Source organism: Meriones unguiculatus, chromosome 14 (assembly GCF_030254825.1).
Source record: "Meriones unguiculatus strain TT.TT164.6M chromosome 14, Bangor_MerUng_6.1, whole genome shotgun sequence".
Taxonomy (NCBI): Eukaryota; Metazoa; Chordata; class Mammalia; order Rodentia; family Muridae; genus Meriones; species Meriones unguiculatus.
This window is the reverse complement of record NC_083361.1, coordinates 7,434,441-7,449,334: the sequence shown is the minus strand read 5'-3', so window position 1 is coordinate 7,449,334 and position 14,894 is coordinate 7,434,441. Positions and strand designations below refer to the sequence as shown.

The 14,894-nt window shown below is 51.3% G+C and overlaps 2 protein-coding genes across 3 annotated transcripts in view; one reads left to right on the top strand and one right to left on the bottom strand.

The window, feature by feature from the left end:
* Positions 1-2,146, bottom strand: part of Ankrd27 (ankyrin repeat domain 27) — a 47,232-nt gene extending 45,086 nt beyond the window's left edge. Inside the window, exon 1 of one of the 2 annotated variants that reach the window (XM_060366725.1) lies at positions 2,004-2,146. The gene's annotated coding sequence lies outside the window, so the exon portion shown is untranslated. The remainder of the gene's footprint in view (positions 1-2,003) is intronic. The other variant, XM_060366724.1, reaches the window with a different exon arrangement.
* Positions 2,147-2,773: 627 nt separating this feature from the next.
* On the top strand, positions 2,774-10,130 carry Rgs9bp (regulator of G protein signaling 9 binding protein). Its single transcript, XM_060366723.1, has one exon. It carries the CDS (start codon positions 3,090-3,092, stop codon positions 3,846-3,848), a length of 759 nt encoding a protein of 252 aa, XP_060222706.1. The 5' UTR covers positions 2,774-3,089; the 3' UTR covers positions 3,849-10,130.
* The last annotated feature ends 4,764 nt before the right edge of the window (positions 10,131-14,894 follow it).

The window sequence follows — 14,894 nt, the reverse complement described above, 5'->3', positions numbered from 1 at the left end:
TCCTCAAAGCACCCGGCTTCGACACCCGCATCTGGCTCGCTGGGAGGAAGCCAGAGGACAGCTGCCTCTCCCAGGTGGGTGAAGGGTTAATCTCAGGCCACAGCCATGCAGGTAAAAAGGGACGCTCGAAGCTGGTCAAACAGGGTGACACTGGAACGGCGCTGTTAGGGTAATAGGGTCAGGGAGGCAGCTAAATCTGGAGGGGTTACGATCACTTCCCAGAAAGCCACCCGATCACCCTGCCATGCGCCCATCTCCTTGCTAGGATCTCAGGCAGATGGGCAGGACCCTCTCTTAGTATCTCCCAAACCTGGCCGACCTCTCATAACACCGAACTGACTCCTCCCCAAGTCTGCTATCTATAGTCGTTTGGTTGTTCCTCAGCACCCCTCAGAGAGGAAGAAGCTATCGGACACCAGCCCAATGTCGCCAGCTAAAAATCAGGGAGTTGTCCTAACAGCGGGAAATCATTGACCGGCACACAGACAGATCAATAACAAAAAGCCTGCAGCGGCCTGGTATGAGGACAGCACAGTCCGGAGGGAACTCGGAGGCCCAGTCGTGACCTTGACCCCAAGGGCTGTGCAGGCACTATCCTCTGCCCTCCTAGTGCTGCTGCCTGCTGAGGGAGCTCACCCAAGGTCTAACCTGGGAATACACACCTTCACCCAACTTCAAGACCCTGTCTGCTTTCCCAACAGTGACTCCTCTACCTCTGCCTCTCAGATCTCACACACAACTGTCCTGGTGAGCCATATCCAAGTGACCTCTCCAACAGCGAGGTCTATGCAGTATTTTTCTGTCTTCCCCTCTGAGGCCCCAACCAGCTGAATGGTCTGTACTTGCTGTTCAGCCTTTGTCCACTTTTGCAGCCTCATCATTCCCCATCCTCCTACAGCTCCCCAAAGGGATGGGTTCTGAAACCTACTGCCCTTATCAAGACCCATAGGTGCCCCTGTGTGGCTGCCACCATCTCCTCAGAGAATGGCCATGTCCCACAACAGCTAAGTTCAGGATGCAAACGGCCAGCTCAGCTGGCCAAGTGACCGACCCCTGAGAGACAGTATGAACCGGGATTCAGGGCTCTTAGATCCTCTGGGCTGCCACCCCACCAAGGCCTGCACTGGGGGGGACTATCAAAATGCTAATATGCTGCGCTCCGGGGTCAACGGGAAGTCTATAATGTTTAATGAAAGCATGAGTCTCTGTCCACAGAACTGAAAAAAAAAAAAAAATCCCAGCCACTGAGCAATATGTCCAGTCTCACCAGACCTCTTGCCCTGAGTCCCTCACTCCTCAGTGATGATGTGTCGCTTGCTACCACGACCACCCGCTGCGAGTGTCCACGTCCCGTGCAGCTGGAGGGGAGGCTGGAGGGGCACCGCCTGGCGCGCGCGCATCTGGGCAGTCCGTTTTCCACCAAGAAACTGAACAGACTCTGAGCAATGAACGTCTCTGGGTACCTACCTAAGAGTTTTCCGTAAGTATTCTTTCTCCATCTACTGGACAAGAGGACCTCGCCACGTTTTAAGCAGGCGGGGGTACTCTGTCCACCCTCAGCCCTCGCGGGGACCACCATCAGCTGGCCTCCACCGGGACTTATCTGTACACACAACCTCCTCCCCAAGTGTCCAGGTTGGCCACCGGAAAACCTCCGGGCTACAGGGCCTGCGAGCGACGGCTCCGCCCACTGCCCCAAGTCCCAGCTCCGGGGACCCGGGCCTGCCTTGGAGCCCCGGGGACAGAGGACGCATTCTCCGCGCCGCCTCGCCTTCCCGCCGGACGCAGTGGACAGCGTGCGCGCCGCTCTGCGGACAGCAGAGGAACGGGAGGACTGGGAGGCTCAGCCCGCGACGGGTCCTGGGCCCGGGGGGCCCATTAGCCCAGCCTGGGGCTTCGGCTCAGCACAGGGAACCCCTCCCCCTTCCGCTCCCGGACCCCGCCCGACCTCGGCGCCCCCCAGAGTAGGGAGGCGCTGGAGGACACCCGCCGAAGACACTTACTTAAGAGGCTACATAGTTTCACCTGTGTGCTACGACAGCACCTCCCGGGCCCTGGGCTGGGACCTGAGCGCCCACCACCCGGGTGCGGCGGCTCCACTCTACACCCAACCTCTTTACTCCGCCGTTGGGCAGAGCCTTGCCTTAATCTGTCCAATAAGAGGGCACCTTCGCCGAGACTGACAGGTCCACAGAGCAATCATTAAGTCTAGTTGTGTCGGGGGTGGGGCTCAGGCCACTCCGCGCTTCCTACTGAGGCTGGCCCCGCCCAGAGCCAGAGAGTGCGCGTGCCCAGAATGAGAGAGGCGGGCCCTAATAAAGATCTGACATTAGGGGTGGGGTCCAAGCTGGGTCCCTGAAACGGGGCTGGACCGCGATGGAGAGGGAGAGCCCCACCTAGGTAGCCAGCCTACCGGGCCGATCGCCCCGTGCTGCCGGCGACGCCGACCGGAGCTGCCCAGTCCTCCGAGCCACATTGCTCTGTTGTCCACAGGGTCTAGGAGTCAGTGTCCCTCGGTCCTGTCCCCTCACTAGCATGGGCTAAACCTCTCTCTACCGAGCCTCAGTTTTTCTCGTCTGCAAAACAGGAAAAAGTTGGACTTGCAGGGCGCTTAAAGTTCCAGAATTATAATGGGATGCACGGGAGGGAGAGGAGGGAAAGCCACACTTGACCTCCCCTGGCCGGGCCCCGCCTACCCCTGGTCCAAGGGGGAGGGAGCTCGGGGCCCAGACCCGTGGCGGGAGGCGTGTCCTAGAAAACTGGATCCTGCTGCCCTTGGCCGGGCTAAGGCGCGCGGCTCAGCTTGGAGACGTGGGATCGACCTAGGATGGGGTCTGCACTCTGCGCTTCTCAGGGAGCCGCCGGGAAGGAAAAAGTTGTGCAGAGACACTGCGCGTGACCCGGAGCGCGTCGAGCGGGAAATGGAGGAGCGGATGGGAGGTAGCTAACCGGACTCGCTCTGCGCTCGGGGACATCGGAGGCCCACGTCGAGGGTCGCTGGAGAGCCCCGTGGAGAGCGGCGGCGAGGAGATGAGGAGCGTTCGGTCCGCCTGGCCCAAGACCGGCGTCGAGGCGGGAGGCGACCTGAGATGCTGAAGGGGGCGAGTGGGGCGCCGCCGCCGGAGGGTACCGCCATGGCGAGGGAGGAGTGCAAGGCGCTGCTGGACGCGCTCAATAAGACCACGGCGTGCTACCATCACTTGGTGCTGACCGTGGGCGGCTCCGCGGACACGCGGGACCTACGCGAGGAGCTGCAGAAGACCCGCCAGAAGGCGCGCGAGCTGGCCGTGGCCACCGGCTCCCGGCTGACAGCGGCGCTGCGCGACCGGGGCTTAGCTTCCGAGGAGCGCGCGGAGTTCGAGCGGCTCTGGGTGGCCTTCTCGGGCTGCCTGGACCTGCTCGAGGCCGACATGCAGCGCGCGCTGGCGCTGGGGGCCGCCTTCCCGCTGCACGCGCCGCGCCGGCCCCTGGTGCGCACCGGGGTGGCCGGCGGCTCCTCCGCCGTGGCCGCGCGCGCCCTGAGCGCCCGCAGCCTGCGGCACGAGGCCGAGGGCGACATCGACGTCGCCGACCTGCCCCAGCTGGAGCGCGAGGTCCTCCAGGTGGGCGAGATGATCGACGACATGGAGATGAAAGTCAACGTGCCCCGCTGGACCGTCCAGGCGCGGCAGGCGGCGGGCGCCGAGCTCCGGTCCGGTGCCAGCGCCGGTGCGTCCTCCGTCGGGGGCGTTTCGGTGGAGGAGCGCGCGGGACCCTGCGACCCCAGTAAGGCCCTGGCCGCCACCGTCTTCAGCGCCGTGCTGCTGGTGGCCGTGGCCCTCGCCTTGTGTGTGGCAAAGCTGAGCTGACCCATCAGCCATCTGCTGTCCCTTCTCCTTCCAGGGCATGGCCGTGAGGTCTAGCCTGTTGAGAGAGGTAGTGAATCCGGGTGTGTGCGTACGAACACGACCCTTTCGGGGCGCACCTCTGCCTGGGCAAGACGTGTTTTGTTTTGTTTTGTTTTGTTTTGTTTTGTTTTGTTTTAACTCCCTGGCCCGAGAGGAGTTAACAGCGCCGGATCTGCAGGAGCTTTAGCTCCTATTAATAGAAATCGGTCCACGGTGACCCCAGATCGGGTAAACACGTACGTCCCAGGTTTGGTGCCCTCACCCTCGTCGGTAGCTCCCACTCCGCTTTAGACAGGACAGTTTGGGAAAGGTGTAGACTTTCATCAAGCATAGTAAGGGGGTCGTTTTTGTTCCCTAGACAAGAAACAAATCGCGGTGAGATGTAAATGGGTTTTATTACCTTAATCCTTTGGGGCCTGAGCTTTGGGGCGGGTGTGCTGATGGGGGCTCACGCAAAGTGCTTTCGCTGTGGTACACGACTGCACTTGGCAGAGATTGCCGTAAGTCATCAGGAGCAGCGGCTACGGGAGGGTCTGCGCCGTGACCCCATTTAGGCAACCAACCCAAGAAGGTCGTTCCGAGTCGATGTGGTGGCTGGAGTTGGAGCCACTGCATGCTTGCCTTGGGGTTGGGGGGTGGGGGGCGGCGAACCGGATGCTGCCGCTTTGCGGAGGGCCACGGCGCTATGTAAGCAGGCACGTTCTCCTTCCCTGGGGTTTATCTTATCCCAGAATTAGACCACAGTGTTTGACCCTCCTTTGAGGGAGGCCCCGGGGAATCCTCTTTGAAGCTCTTAATCCTATCTATCCCTGGAATTTACTCGCCAGCCAATGGGAGCGCTAGTTTTTTTAGAGAGCTGCCGGACTGTCTGACCCCACGCTACAGGAAAGGACAACGCTGGCATCTCTAGGGCTCAGAAGCTGTGAGCCTGTCAGCCGAGGCTGAGTTCAGAATGTAACGGCTTTCATTTGGAATTTAAGGAGCTCTAAACACACATACACTCTCCCCCCCCCCCCCCGCCCCAAAGAATGACTAGCTTATTAGTACCAAAGCTAGGTTGCGTTTGTTTGTTCGTTCGTTTGTTCACTTGTTTTTGTATGAAGGAAACTGGGCCACAAGCTCATATATGCCAAATGAGTCAAGCTTAGAGAACTTTTTACATGTACATGTAGGCTATTAAATGTGAATCCGCATCTCTCTTCTAAAACCTATATTCTGGGGGGCCAGAGAGATGGCTCAACAGTTAGACGTATGTATTGTAGCTGGGCTCGGTGGTGCACACCTTTAGTCCCAGCACCTGGAGGCAGAGAGGCAGGTGGATCGCTCAGTTGGGGGTCAGCCTGGTCTACAGACTGAGATCCAGGGCAGCCAGAGCCTCATAGAGAGACCCTGTCTCAAAAACACCGAGAAAAGAAAAAATATGTATCGTTCTTGCAGGGCGTTCAAGTTCTGTTCCCAGCACCCACCCCCAGCAGCTCACAGCTGCCTGTAATGCCAGCTCTAGGAGAGGTCTGGCGCCCTCTTCTGGCCTCCTCAAGCACTTGTCCTCACAGTCTCCACACATACGCATAACTAAAACTAAATCGTTTTGTTGTTGTTTTGTCTTGTTTTAATTGTATTCTTGACTTGGGGCTGAGAAAGCAGATGCCTTTAACTTTCAAAAGGTGATTTGGAATGAAATCAAAGATTTGCTTGGCTGGAAATGGGATTTAAAAAAAAAAAACTCTGAAAGTGACAAGGAAGGGGCTGGAATGATGGCTCAGTGGTTAAGAGCACTGGCTGCTTTTCCAGAGGACCTGGGTTCGATCCTCAGCACCGCATGGTGGCTAGCAACCCCTGTCATTTCAGTCCCAGGCAATCCGACACCGTATTTTAGCCTCTAGAGCAACTGCATGCAGGGGCGGGCTGCATAGACACACATGCAAGCAAACTCTATAAACACAAAATGATGATGATGATGATGACGATGCTTTTTAAGTGAGAAAGTGGACCAGGTGTAGGGAAATGGCAGTTCTGTGCCAGGCTAGCCCCCTCCTTTGCGAGGCTAAGGGTCACAAGTGAATAGGGGCAGGATTGTTGTCTCCTGGTTTTAGGTGCTGCTCCCATTCGCGCTCCCTTCCCACACATTCCGGCGCCTCAAAAAGGGAAATGTGGAATCTGTTTGCAGGTGTCTTTGATTGTGCTTTTAAAAAACCCACAGGTCTTGTAGCCAACAAGACCTTTATGATAACTCCGGATAAGAGGCCCTGCCTCCTCTGGACTCTGGTGAGATCCCGCTTTAAACCTGTTTGCTCCTGCTTTCCCAGGATGCCTTTAGAGGTGACGGGGAAACGTTTAAACTTCTGCCTCTCACGCAAACCACAGCATGGGCTCTTTTGTCACCTTCCCTACCGACTCCTCTCTCAAGCAAGAGAAGTCTGGAGGTATTCGGTGACATAGCGTTAGGAAATGCCTCTGAGAACCAACTGGCGAAGCCAGCCTGCTGTTTCTGAGGCTGTAGCTCTCTCTCTGTTCTTATCAGCAGTTTTCAGGTGGCTCGGCGGTTAAGATCACTTAAAAAGAATCTGCACTTGAGTTCACAGCCAATAGTTACTTCTATTAACTATTAGGGGCGTCTGCGTCGGTGGGGTCTGGCGCCCTCTTCTGGCCTCCGTGGCATCTTCACATGCGTGGTGCGTGTGCACCCATACACACAAATACTTCTTAAAAGTGTTCTGTAGAATGTATTGATGACACAAGCCGTTGGGCACTGGAGCAATCCATTAAGACAGGTTCTCAACCTTCCTGATGCTGGGACCCTTTAATGCAGTTTCTTATGCTGTGGTGATCCCCCACCACCACCGTAAAATGATTTCCTCACTGCTTCGGAACTGTAATTTTGCTGCTGTTATGAATCATAATGTAAAGATGTGGTATGTCGGATTCAGATGTCCGACCCCTTGGGGTCAGGACCCACCGAATTAAGAGCAACGAGGACAAACATGCTCCTTGTCACTTCCTCAGCTTGGCCATCCTTTGGCTGCTTAATTAGCTGGGTCAGAAGATGCCCACCTTATGGGGGATGGTTCTTAGATCCCTGCAATTGGCGATAAAATGTCGCAAAGAGAAAAGGCCAGATTAAACACTCCTGTGAGCCCAAGAAGCTCTCACTGAGTTTGAAAATGCTCCATAGGAGGTTACTTCTTTGGTATTATGACAGTGTCTGAGGCAACAGCTCCCGAACACGGGCAGAGCCTCTTCTTGCCTTGCACAACTGGCTATTTTCTAACTAATGTGTCCACTCTCGTTTCTACGCATAATTCGTGAACTAGCTTGCTGACGGAATCCTGGTTCTGTTCATACTTTGCTATTGAAGTGAATCGTTTTCCAGAGACGTTTGGTATGGTCTTCTACTTGATACGGCTGATAGGGAAAAAAAAATTCAAAATGCATGAGCTAAGCTGGGTTTTGTGCAGGTCTGCTGCTTAAGAATGAAGCAGGAAGGTCACAAGTTCAAGATTTAGCCTGGGCTGCAGCGTGAGTTCAGGGCTAACCTGGGCAACTTAGTCCGAATCTTTCTCAAAGACTGAACAGAGGGCTGAGGCTGTAGCCTGATGTCAGAGCACTTGCTTAGCATGCCTGAAGCATCCAACTCAATCCTCCTACCCTCCAACATGTATTAATATTAAAAAGACAGACACTTGGGATGTCGGGGCACCTATAACGGAATGGGTCTGAGCCAGCAGCGAACTGCTACTGACTACAGTAGTCAGGTTGCAGGGAAATTGCAGATAATTATTTTTCTAAGACAGGATGTAGTCCTTGCTGTCCTAGACTTTATCATGCAGACCAGGCTGTCTTGAACCCATAGAGATCCTCCTGCCTCTGCCTCTGGAGAGCTAGGATTAAAGGCATGTGCCACCATGCCCTGCTTTGAAGGTGTAGCCCAGACTGGCCTCGAAGTGCTGAGCCTCCTGCCTTGGCCTCTTCAGAATATGCTCCCGGTGTGGGCAGCCACATCCAGCTGGATGATTTTTTTAATGTATTATAAAAATGTGTGCTTTTAAATGCCACAGGGGAATATATTTAAGGGTGGTGTTAAAGACCCAGCTTCATCTTTGCCCCATGGTTTACAGGACGGAAAGGTTGTGTGATGCCAAGCAACTGGAAAGTAGTTTTGCATGGGGTCCCTGGAAATGCTGCATTTCCCCCCTCCCTACACATTGGTTTATTTTTAAGCTGCTCCCTTCCTCCTTAGCATGCTCTGTGATGGATGGCTCAGAGGTAAAGAGCACATACTGTTCTTCCCGAGGTCACAGGTTCAATTCTCAGCACCCACATCAGGTGGCACAACTGCCCGTAACTCCAGCTCCTGGTGGATCGGACACTTCTGGCCTCTGTGGGCACCTGCACTCATGTGCACAGATACATACACATAATTGAAGACAATATTTTTGTTTGGTTGTTTTTTCAAGACAGGGTTCCTATGTGTAGCCTTGGCTATCCTGGACTTGCTTTGTAGACCAGGCTGGCCTTGAACTCACAGTGATCCCCCTGCCTCTGCCTCCCAGTGTGCTGGGATTAAAGGCATGTGCCATCACGCCTGGCTAACAGTATAGCATATTAAAAAATAGTGTTAAAAGTTAGGCCAATGAGGCTAAGGGTGCTCCCTGCCAAGCCTGACAGGTTGAGTTCATCCTTCCACACGGTGGAAGAAGAGAGCAGGCTCTGAAAGGTTGTTCTCTGACCTTCACACAGCCACTGTGACGTGTGTGCGGCCCCTCTCCATACACACAAAATAAATAATAGATGTTGCAAAATAACAAGTGTTAACCTTTTGAAAAATCAAAATTAATTAAGCTTAGGGTGATTTCAGTCCACATATCGTTAGAGGACAGACTTTAAAAAGCAAGCGTGTGGTTTGGGGTGTGGCTCAGCAGTAGCGGGCTTGACCCAGAGCCGTCAAGGCCCTGGATTCAATTCCCAGCAGTGCAAAGGAAACCAGAAGTTAATGTGTGTGTGCTATCTGTGTGCAGTGTGTAAACAGACAAGGAATTTAAATTCAGACTCTTAGGTCTGAGTTTGAGTATTTCTCTTTAGGGCCTGGAGAGATGGTTCACAGGTTGAATACTTACTGCTTTTGCAGAGGACAAGGATTCAATTCCTAGCACCCAAAACAGGGCCACTCACTCCATCTGTCACTCCAGTTCCAGGGTATCTGTTGCCCTCCTCTGGCCAATAAGGATACTGCACACCAACTCACACAGGCGTGCACACAAAATAAAATAATTAAATCTTATTTGCAGTCTGTTTTGTGCAGCATTCAGGCCACCTCAAGGGATTCTGGGAAATTGTAAAGACAAGCCCCCTGTGATTTGTCATTAAGTTTGGGGTGGGGGGCTACGCTGGCTCCCTAACCTTGGGAAACCATGCAGCAGAGGTTGTTTCTATGTGTGATGGCGGATCTATGAGGAACTCAAAGGTTTTCCGTCTACATGTTGTCTCAACAGGTTCTAACCACAAAGTTTGTGAGTAAGTTAAAAAAAATTAAAGATGACAGGCAACATTAATAACCCAGCAGGGAAAGGCACCTTCAAATGACTCCACTATCAACTTGCAATTTTAAACAATATTCTTAATTTTCTTTTCACACACACCGGAATGGAAGCGTACACCATTCCGAATGGATTACAGACTTACTCTCCACAGATTCTGATGCAAAAGAGAGGCTCCCGGTCTGCAGCTGTCTGTATGCTTCCTCCTGCGGTACAGTTGTGCTCGGCCTTCAACATGGGAAGCTTGGATATGGGCAACCCAGGTCAAAGCCATACTTCAAATGCAGTTTCTTGTGGTTCTCGAGAACTGACAAAAGGACCTATGACAAGTGGGACAAAATACATTCCGGAAAAATACTCCTGTCATTTACTTATTTTCCATCTCATTCTGTGGTGGGTTCTGGGTGTTTTCCTTGCAGGACTGCAAGACACCCTCGTTCTTTAGTGTTTGAAACTTTTAAGACCTTAAGTTTATACCTATGTAAATATTCAAAAGGACAGCTCCTGTTGTCAAGTGAGTTTAAAGAATGTCTCGAACATTGCAATGCCAGAAAGAATAGCTGACTGTTGCCTGCGTGGATATATATGTATTAGGTGTGTGGCAGAGAGCTACAAAGAAATATACAGAAATGAAAATATTTGTTAAGGTGGTGAGATTATGAGTGATGTTTTTTCAATGTTTTTATTTAATGTCATATTGTTTTTACAATAAAACTTTAAATGCTACTATCATCTGGAAATGTTATTATGTTATTAGAATGTAAGTTTTAACATCAGGGTGTGTAACTGGACTGGGTGGTACAGACTTTGTTTATTTTGTTTTTTTTTTAAAAACAGAGTCTCTTTCTCAGTTACTGTTCTGTTGTTGTGAAGAGACACCATGACCACAGTGACCCTTAAAAAAAAAAACATTTAGTTAGGAGCTTGCTTATGGTTCTATAAGGCCTGGGGTCTCACAGCTCAGGAGTTCAATCGCGCCCTTCCCAGAAACTCCCACAGATCACGACTCGTTGCAAAAGCAAGAGGTTTAATTTAACCATTGCGAAATGGGGTCACCCCTGCTGGTCAGCAAAGAATAGCACCGGGAGACAAAGGCCTTTAGGTTTTGTTTTTTTTTAAAAGACAAAGTGCGGGTAAATTTGAAGATGCAGTCTTGGCAATTTAGGATTGGATGAGGAAGCTATAAGGTAAGATAATTGGTTAGTCTTAGGTGCTCAAGCTTGGCCAGTCCTGCCAAGTGTGGATGCAGCTGCAATTGAAGGTGGGTGGGGGTGGTTAGCTCATCAGGGATGTGGGCTTTTGGCTGGAGGTCAGGAGCTACTCAGAAGAAGGACTGAGGCCATCTGGTTTGGTTGCTAAGAAACACTATCTTGAAGACAAGGGTCTGGTCATTCTTTTTGCTGAGTGAAGGTCATTGCTTGCTCGCTTTTTTTTATATCTGTCCTCACAGGTAGGGTCACATTCCTCTGCTCTCTGGAAAGGTACTAAGAGGCTTTAGCTTAACCTGGACCTAAAACTCAAAACTATAGGCTTTAGAAGATATATATAGGTTACAAAGTTAGTTTGACCCTTTCAGTTCCAGAGGGGTTTGTCCGTCACCGTCGTGGTGGGAAACAGACAGGCATGGCCCTGGGGCAGTAGCTGAGAGCGTTTGACACACCTCCTCCCACAAGGCCACACCTCCTAATCCTAGGGAGCAGTTTATCAACTGGGGACTAACCATGAAAATATATGAGCCTGTGTGGATCATTCTCATTCAAACTACAGCAGTCTCTCTACATAGACGGCTATCATGGAGTTCACTCTGCAGACCTGGCTGGCCTGGGACTCACAGAGATCTGCCTGCCTCTGCCTGCCCCCGCCTGCCCCCGCCTGCCCCCGCCTGCCTGGTGAATGCTGGGACTAAAGGTATGGAACATCAAACCTGGGTTGGTACAGACAAATCCAAGCACTCCAGAGGCTGGCATATCTGGGCTCCAAGTCCCGCCTGGTCTACATAGAGAGGTCAGCCAGGGCTACATGGTGGGACCTTGTCTCAAACAAACAAAAAGCAAGGGCAATCGGGCTCTCAAGTATAAGGAGGAGTATCCAGAACTTTCCCCCCCAATAGCAAAACACTGTTTTCTTTCCTCCTTTTTTTTCCCCAGTGCTGGAGATCATAGCAGGGCTTCACGCCTTTGCAAGGCACGTTTTCTCCCACCGAGTTATATCCTACACGGAAAAACATGTTAGGATCTCGTGGAGGAGGCGCCAGGAGCTGTGGAGTATGGTCCTATGGTCTCAGCACTGGGTGTTTGGGGGCAGAAGGACTAGATGCTCGCTCAAGGTCATTCCTCACTAAAGTAGTGTCGTGGAGGCCAGGGGAAGCTAGGTGAGGCTGTCTCTAAATAAATAAATAAATAAGATGGAAACGAAAGGTGGAGATCGTTTTAAAATGGGCTGGAGAGATGGTTCAGGGTAAAGCCGAGGGGAGTGACTGCTTGTGCAGAGGGGCCATTTGGCTTTCACTGCCCACTTCCGGCAACTCACGACTGCCTGTAACTCCAGTTCCAGTGGCTCTGGTGCCCTTTTCTGGCCTCTACAAACACCCACAGATGTACACACACAAACACAATCTTAAAAAATAAATATAAACAGTGTTGGGGGTTGGTCTGATGCCTGTCACTGCTCCTCAAGATCTGGTTACTCCCATCCTTGTTTTGTAAACCTGCCTGAGACATACCCGATTGGTTGATTAAACAGCCTATACCTGGGCAGGGCAGAATGGAGTAAGCATAGCTAAGGTTCCTGGCTTGGAGAGGACAGGAGAATCACTGGGGACAGACAGAGGAGGAAGGAAGACGCCAGGATGGGTTAGCCTGGAGAAGAAACCATGTGGGGCTGGGAGGAAGGACTCCAATAATGGCATGGAAGGGCCCAGATGAAGAATAAAAGCAAGCATTTATAAGATTATGGATGGAAGACTGGATGTTTAAGAAGGATGACGCTGGATGGGGGCTGGGAGCTGGATGATGAGGTGATTCAGACAGCGTAGGTAGGGATATCTGACTGACCCAATTATTAATCTAACACGTATCTGTGCCTTATTATTTGTGATGGCGGGTTAGATGACACCACCGTGAAAATCACAGGGCAAATAAAAATAAACAATATATAGCTCAACACTCTTCAAAAATTGACTACAACAAAATAGATAAAGTATGCTGCTGCCCCGGGACCGTTTGTCATACTTGTTCTGTGTGGGACAGGAGCCTGGGTTGTCCTTGGGCGTGGCTGACATTCTGCCTTTCCACCGCTGGGCTCCCAGGCGGGAAATGAAAGTACATGGCCTTTCTCTCAAAGGCCGGTTCAAGCAGTTTGCTTCCTGATAGGAACAGAGGAACTCCCAGGATCAAAGGTTCTGTTTCTCCCTGGAACAGCTAGAGCATTCTCCAGGTCTCCAGGTCTCCCCTCAGGAGGTGGAAATGAGTTTTACGGTATCAGACGGCAGTGGAGTTCCAAAAGCCTGTGATGAGACCAGAGTGTTACAGCTCTTCAGTTAAGCCACTGTCTTAACGATAGGGATTCCAGTGAAAGCCTAAATACAAGACACAGGCCAGGCAGACTGAAAGGCCGGTCCCGTGAGACACAGGCCTGGCGGGTGCCTCACCAGCAGACGGCACCGAATTCTGGGCAGTGCAGCAGGCTCCAGTGGTGATGCCAAGCCTTAGGAGTTCAGCAGCGAATTTTCAGGGAAGGGGAGAGCCCTTCATTCCCTAAATAAATGACGAGTGTAGGGGCGATCATGGTGAAGGAGTGGAGTGAGAGAGCATTTAATTCGTGAATCAGGGACATTATAAACCTTGGACAATGGGAGGGGTTTCCAGGGGCTAGAGATGACAGGGCTACTTAATTTACACATAACAAAACAGCCCTATCATAAGAGGGGAAAGCAATACTTAATTATCCTATAGGTGGGGGAAGAACTCCAGGTGTGGTCAAAGGTCATTGGTTGAAAGCCAAGACACCTTATTAACACAGGGTGGGTGTTTCCAGAAATCCCCAGATTCACAGATGGGTTTCTTTTCAGAAAAGTGTTGGGACTGTATTTTTCCTGAGAGCTATGTCACTCTCCTCAGAGGGTCTGGGGTTCCCCAGGTCAGGCAGAGCGGAAACCCAGCTGAGAAAGGAAATCTGTCATCTTGTACAGAGCTCGGAGGGTATCCAAAAAGGCCAGACTTCCACCTTAATAGCAGAGTTCCACACAAACTATATTAAAAGCTATATTAAAAACTATATTAAAAAAAGAAAAGTATACACACAAACTTTACCATAACTAGATAAAAATCTACTTAAACCTTAGAGTGAAAGCCAGTTATACTTTCCTTTTTCTTTCATTTTTTTTATTTAAAAAAATATTATGTGCATTGGTGCTTTTTCTGTGTGCCTGCCTATGTGAGGGTGTCAGCACCCACATGGCATCTCATGACTGTCTGTAACTCCAGTTCCAGGGCTTCTGACACCCTCACACAGACAGACATGCACGCAGGCAAAACACCCATGAACATAAAATAAAAATAAATTATATGAAAAAGAAGAAGCTGTCTATATTGTGGCCTAAAAGCCACGTGTAATCTCTGCTATCATCAGCTATCCCATAATACTAAATCAAGAGGTGTGAAACCTCCCACCACCCACGAAAACATGTAAACGCCAGCTCTCCATTTTTGCAGGGATTTCTCCAAAGGCCCTTCTCTGCCCCAGGCTACCCTGTTCCTCTCCTAGCTGCACACTCTGTCTGTCTCTGTGTGTATCTCTGTTTCTCTCCCTTCCCCTCTTTCACTCTTCCTCGCTTTCTCTCCCTCCCCTCTGTCTCTTTCCCTTCCTTCTCTGTCTCTCTCCCCTCCCTCTCTGTCTGTCAACCCCCCCCCATCTTATTCTCACTCATAATGAAATGCCCCTCTAGATTTTAAACAAAAGCCTCTCTTGCTTTTTAGGGCCCTGTTCTATCACTTTTAATTGGTTGTATTTCTCATTTCCTTTAAAAAAAATTTTTTTTCAGGTCTATGGGTATTTTTTTTTTTTTTTTTTTTTTTTGCCTGCGTGTGTACCACCTGCTTGCAGTGCCCACTGCAGCCAGAAGAGGGCATTAAATCCCCTGGAATGGGCTTACAGGGTCTTGTGAGTCACAAAGCGAACCAATCCAGGTCTCCTGGAAAAGCTGCCAGGAGCTGAGCACTGCAGAGCACACTTCATTTCCAACATTCTAGAGGCAGAGGCAGGAGGATCTCCGTGAGTTAGAGGACATCCTTGCCCGGGACAGCCATGGCTACAAAGAGATACCTTGTCTCAAACAACGAAACAAAACGAAAAAGAAAAGCAGCTAATGCGCTCAGGGCTGCGTCCTGGACAGCAGAGTGAGGCCTTGCAGCGCCGTGGGACTCTGCTCTTTCCGGGTGGTCATTGGCTGCGCACCGTCGAGAGGTTTGGATTC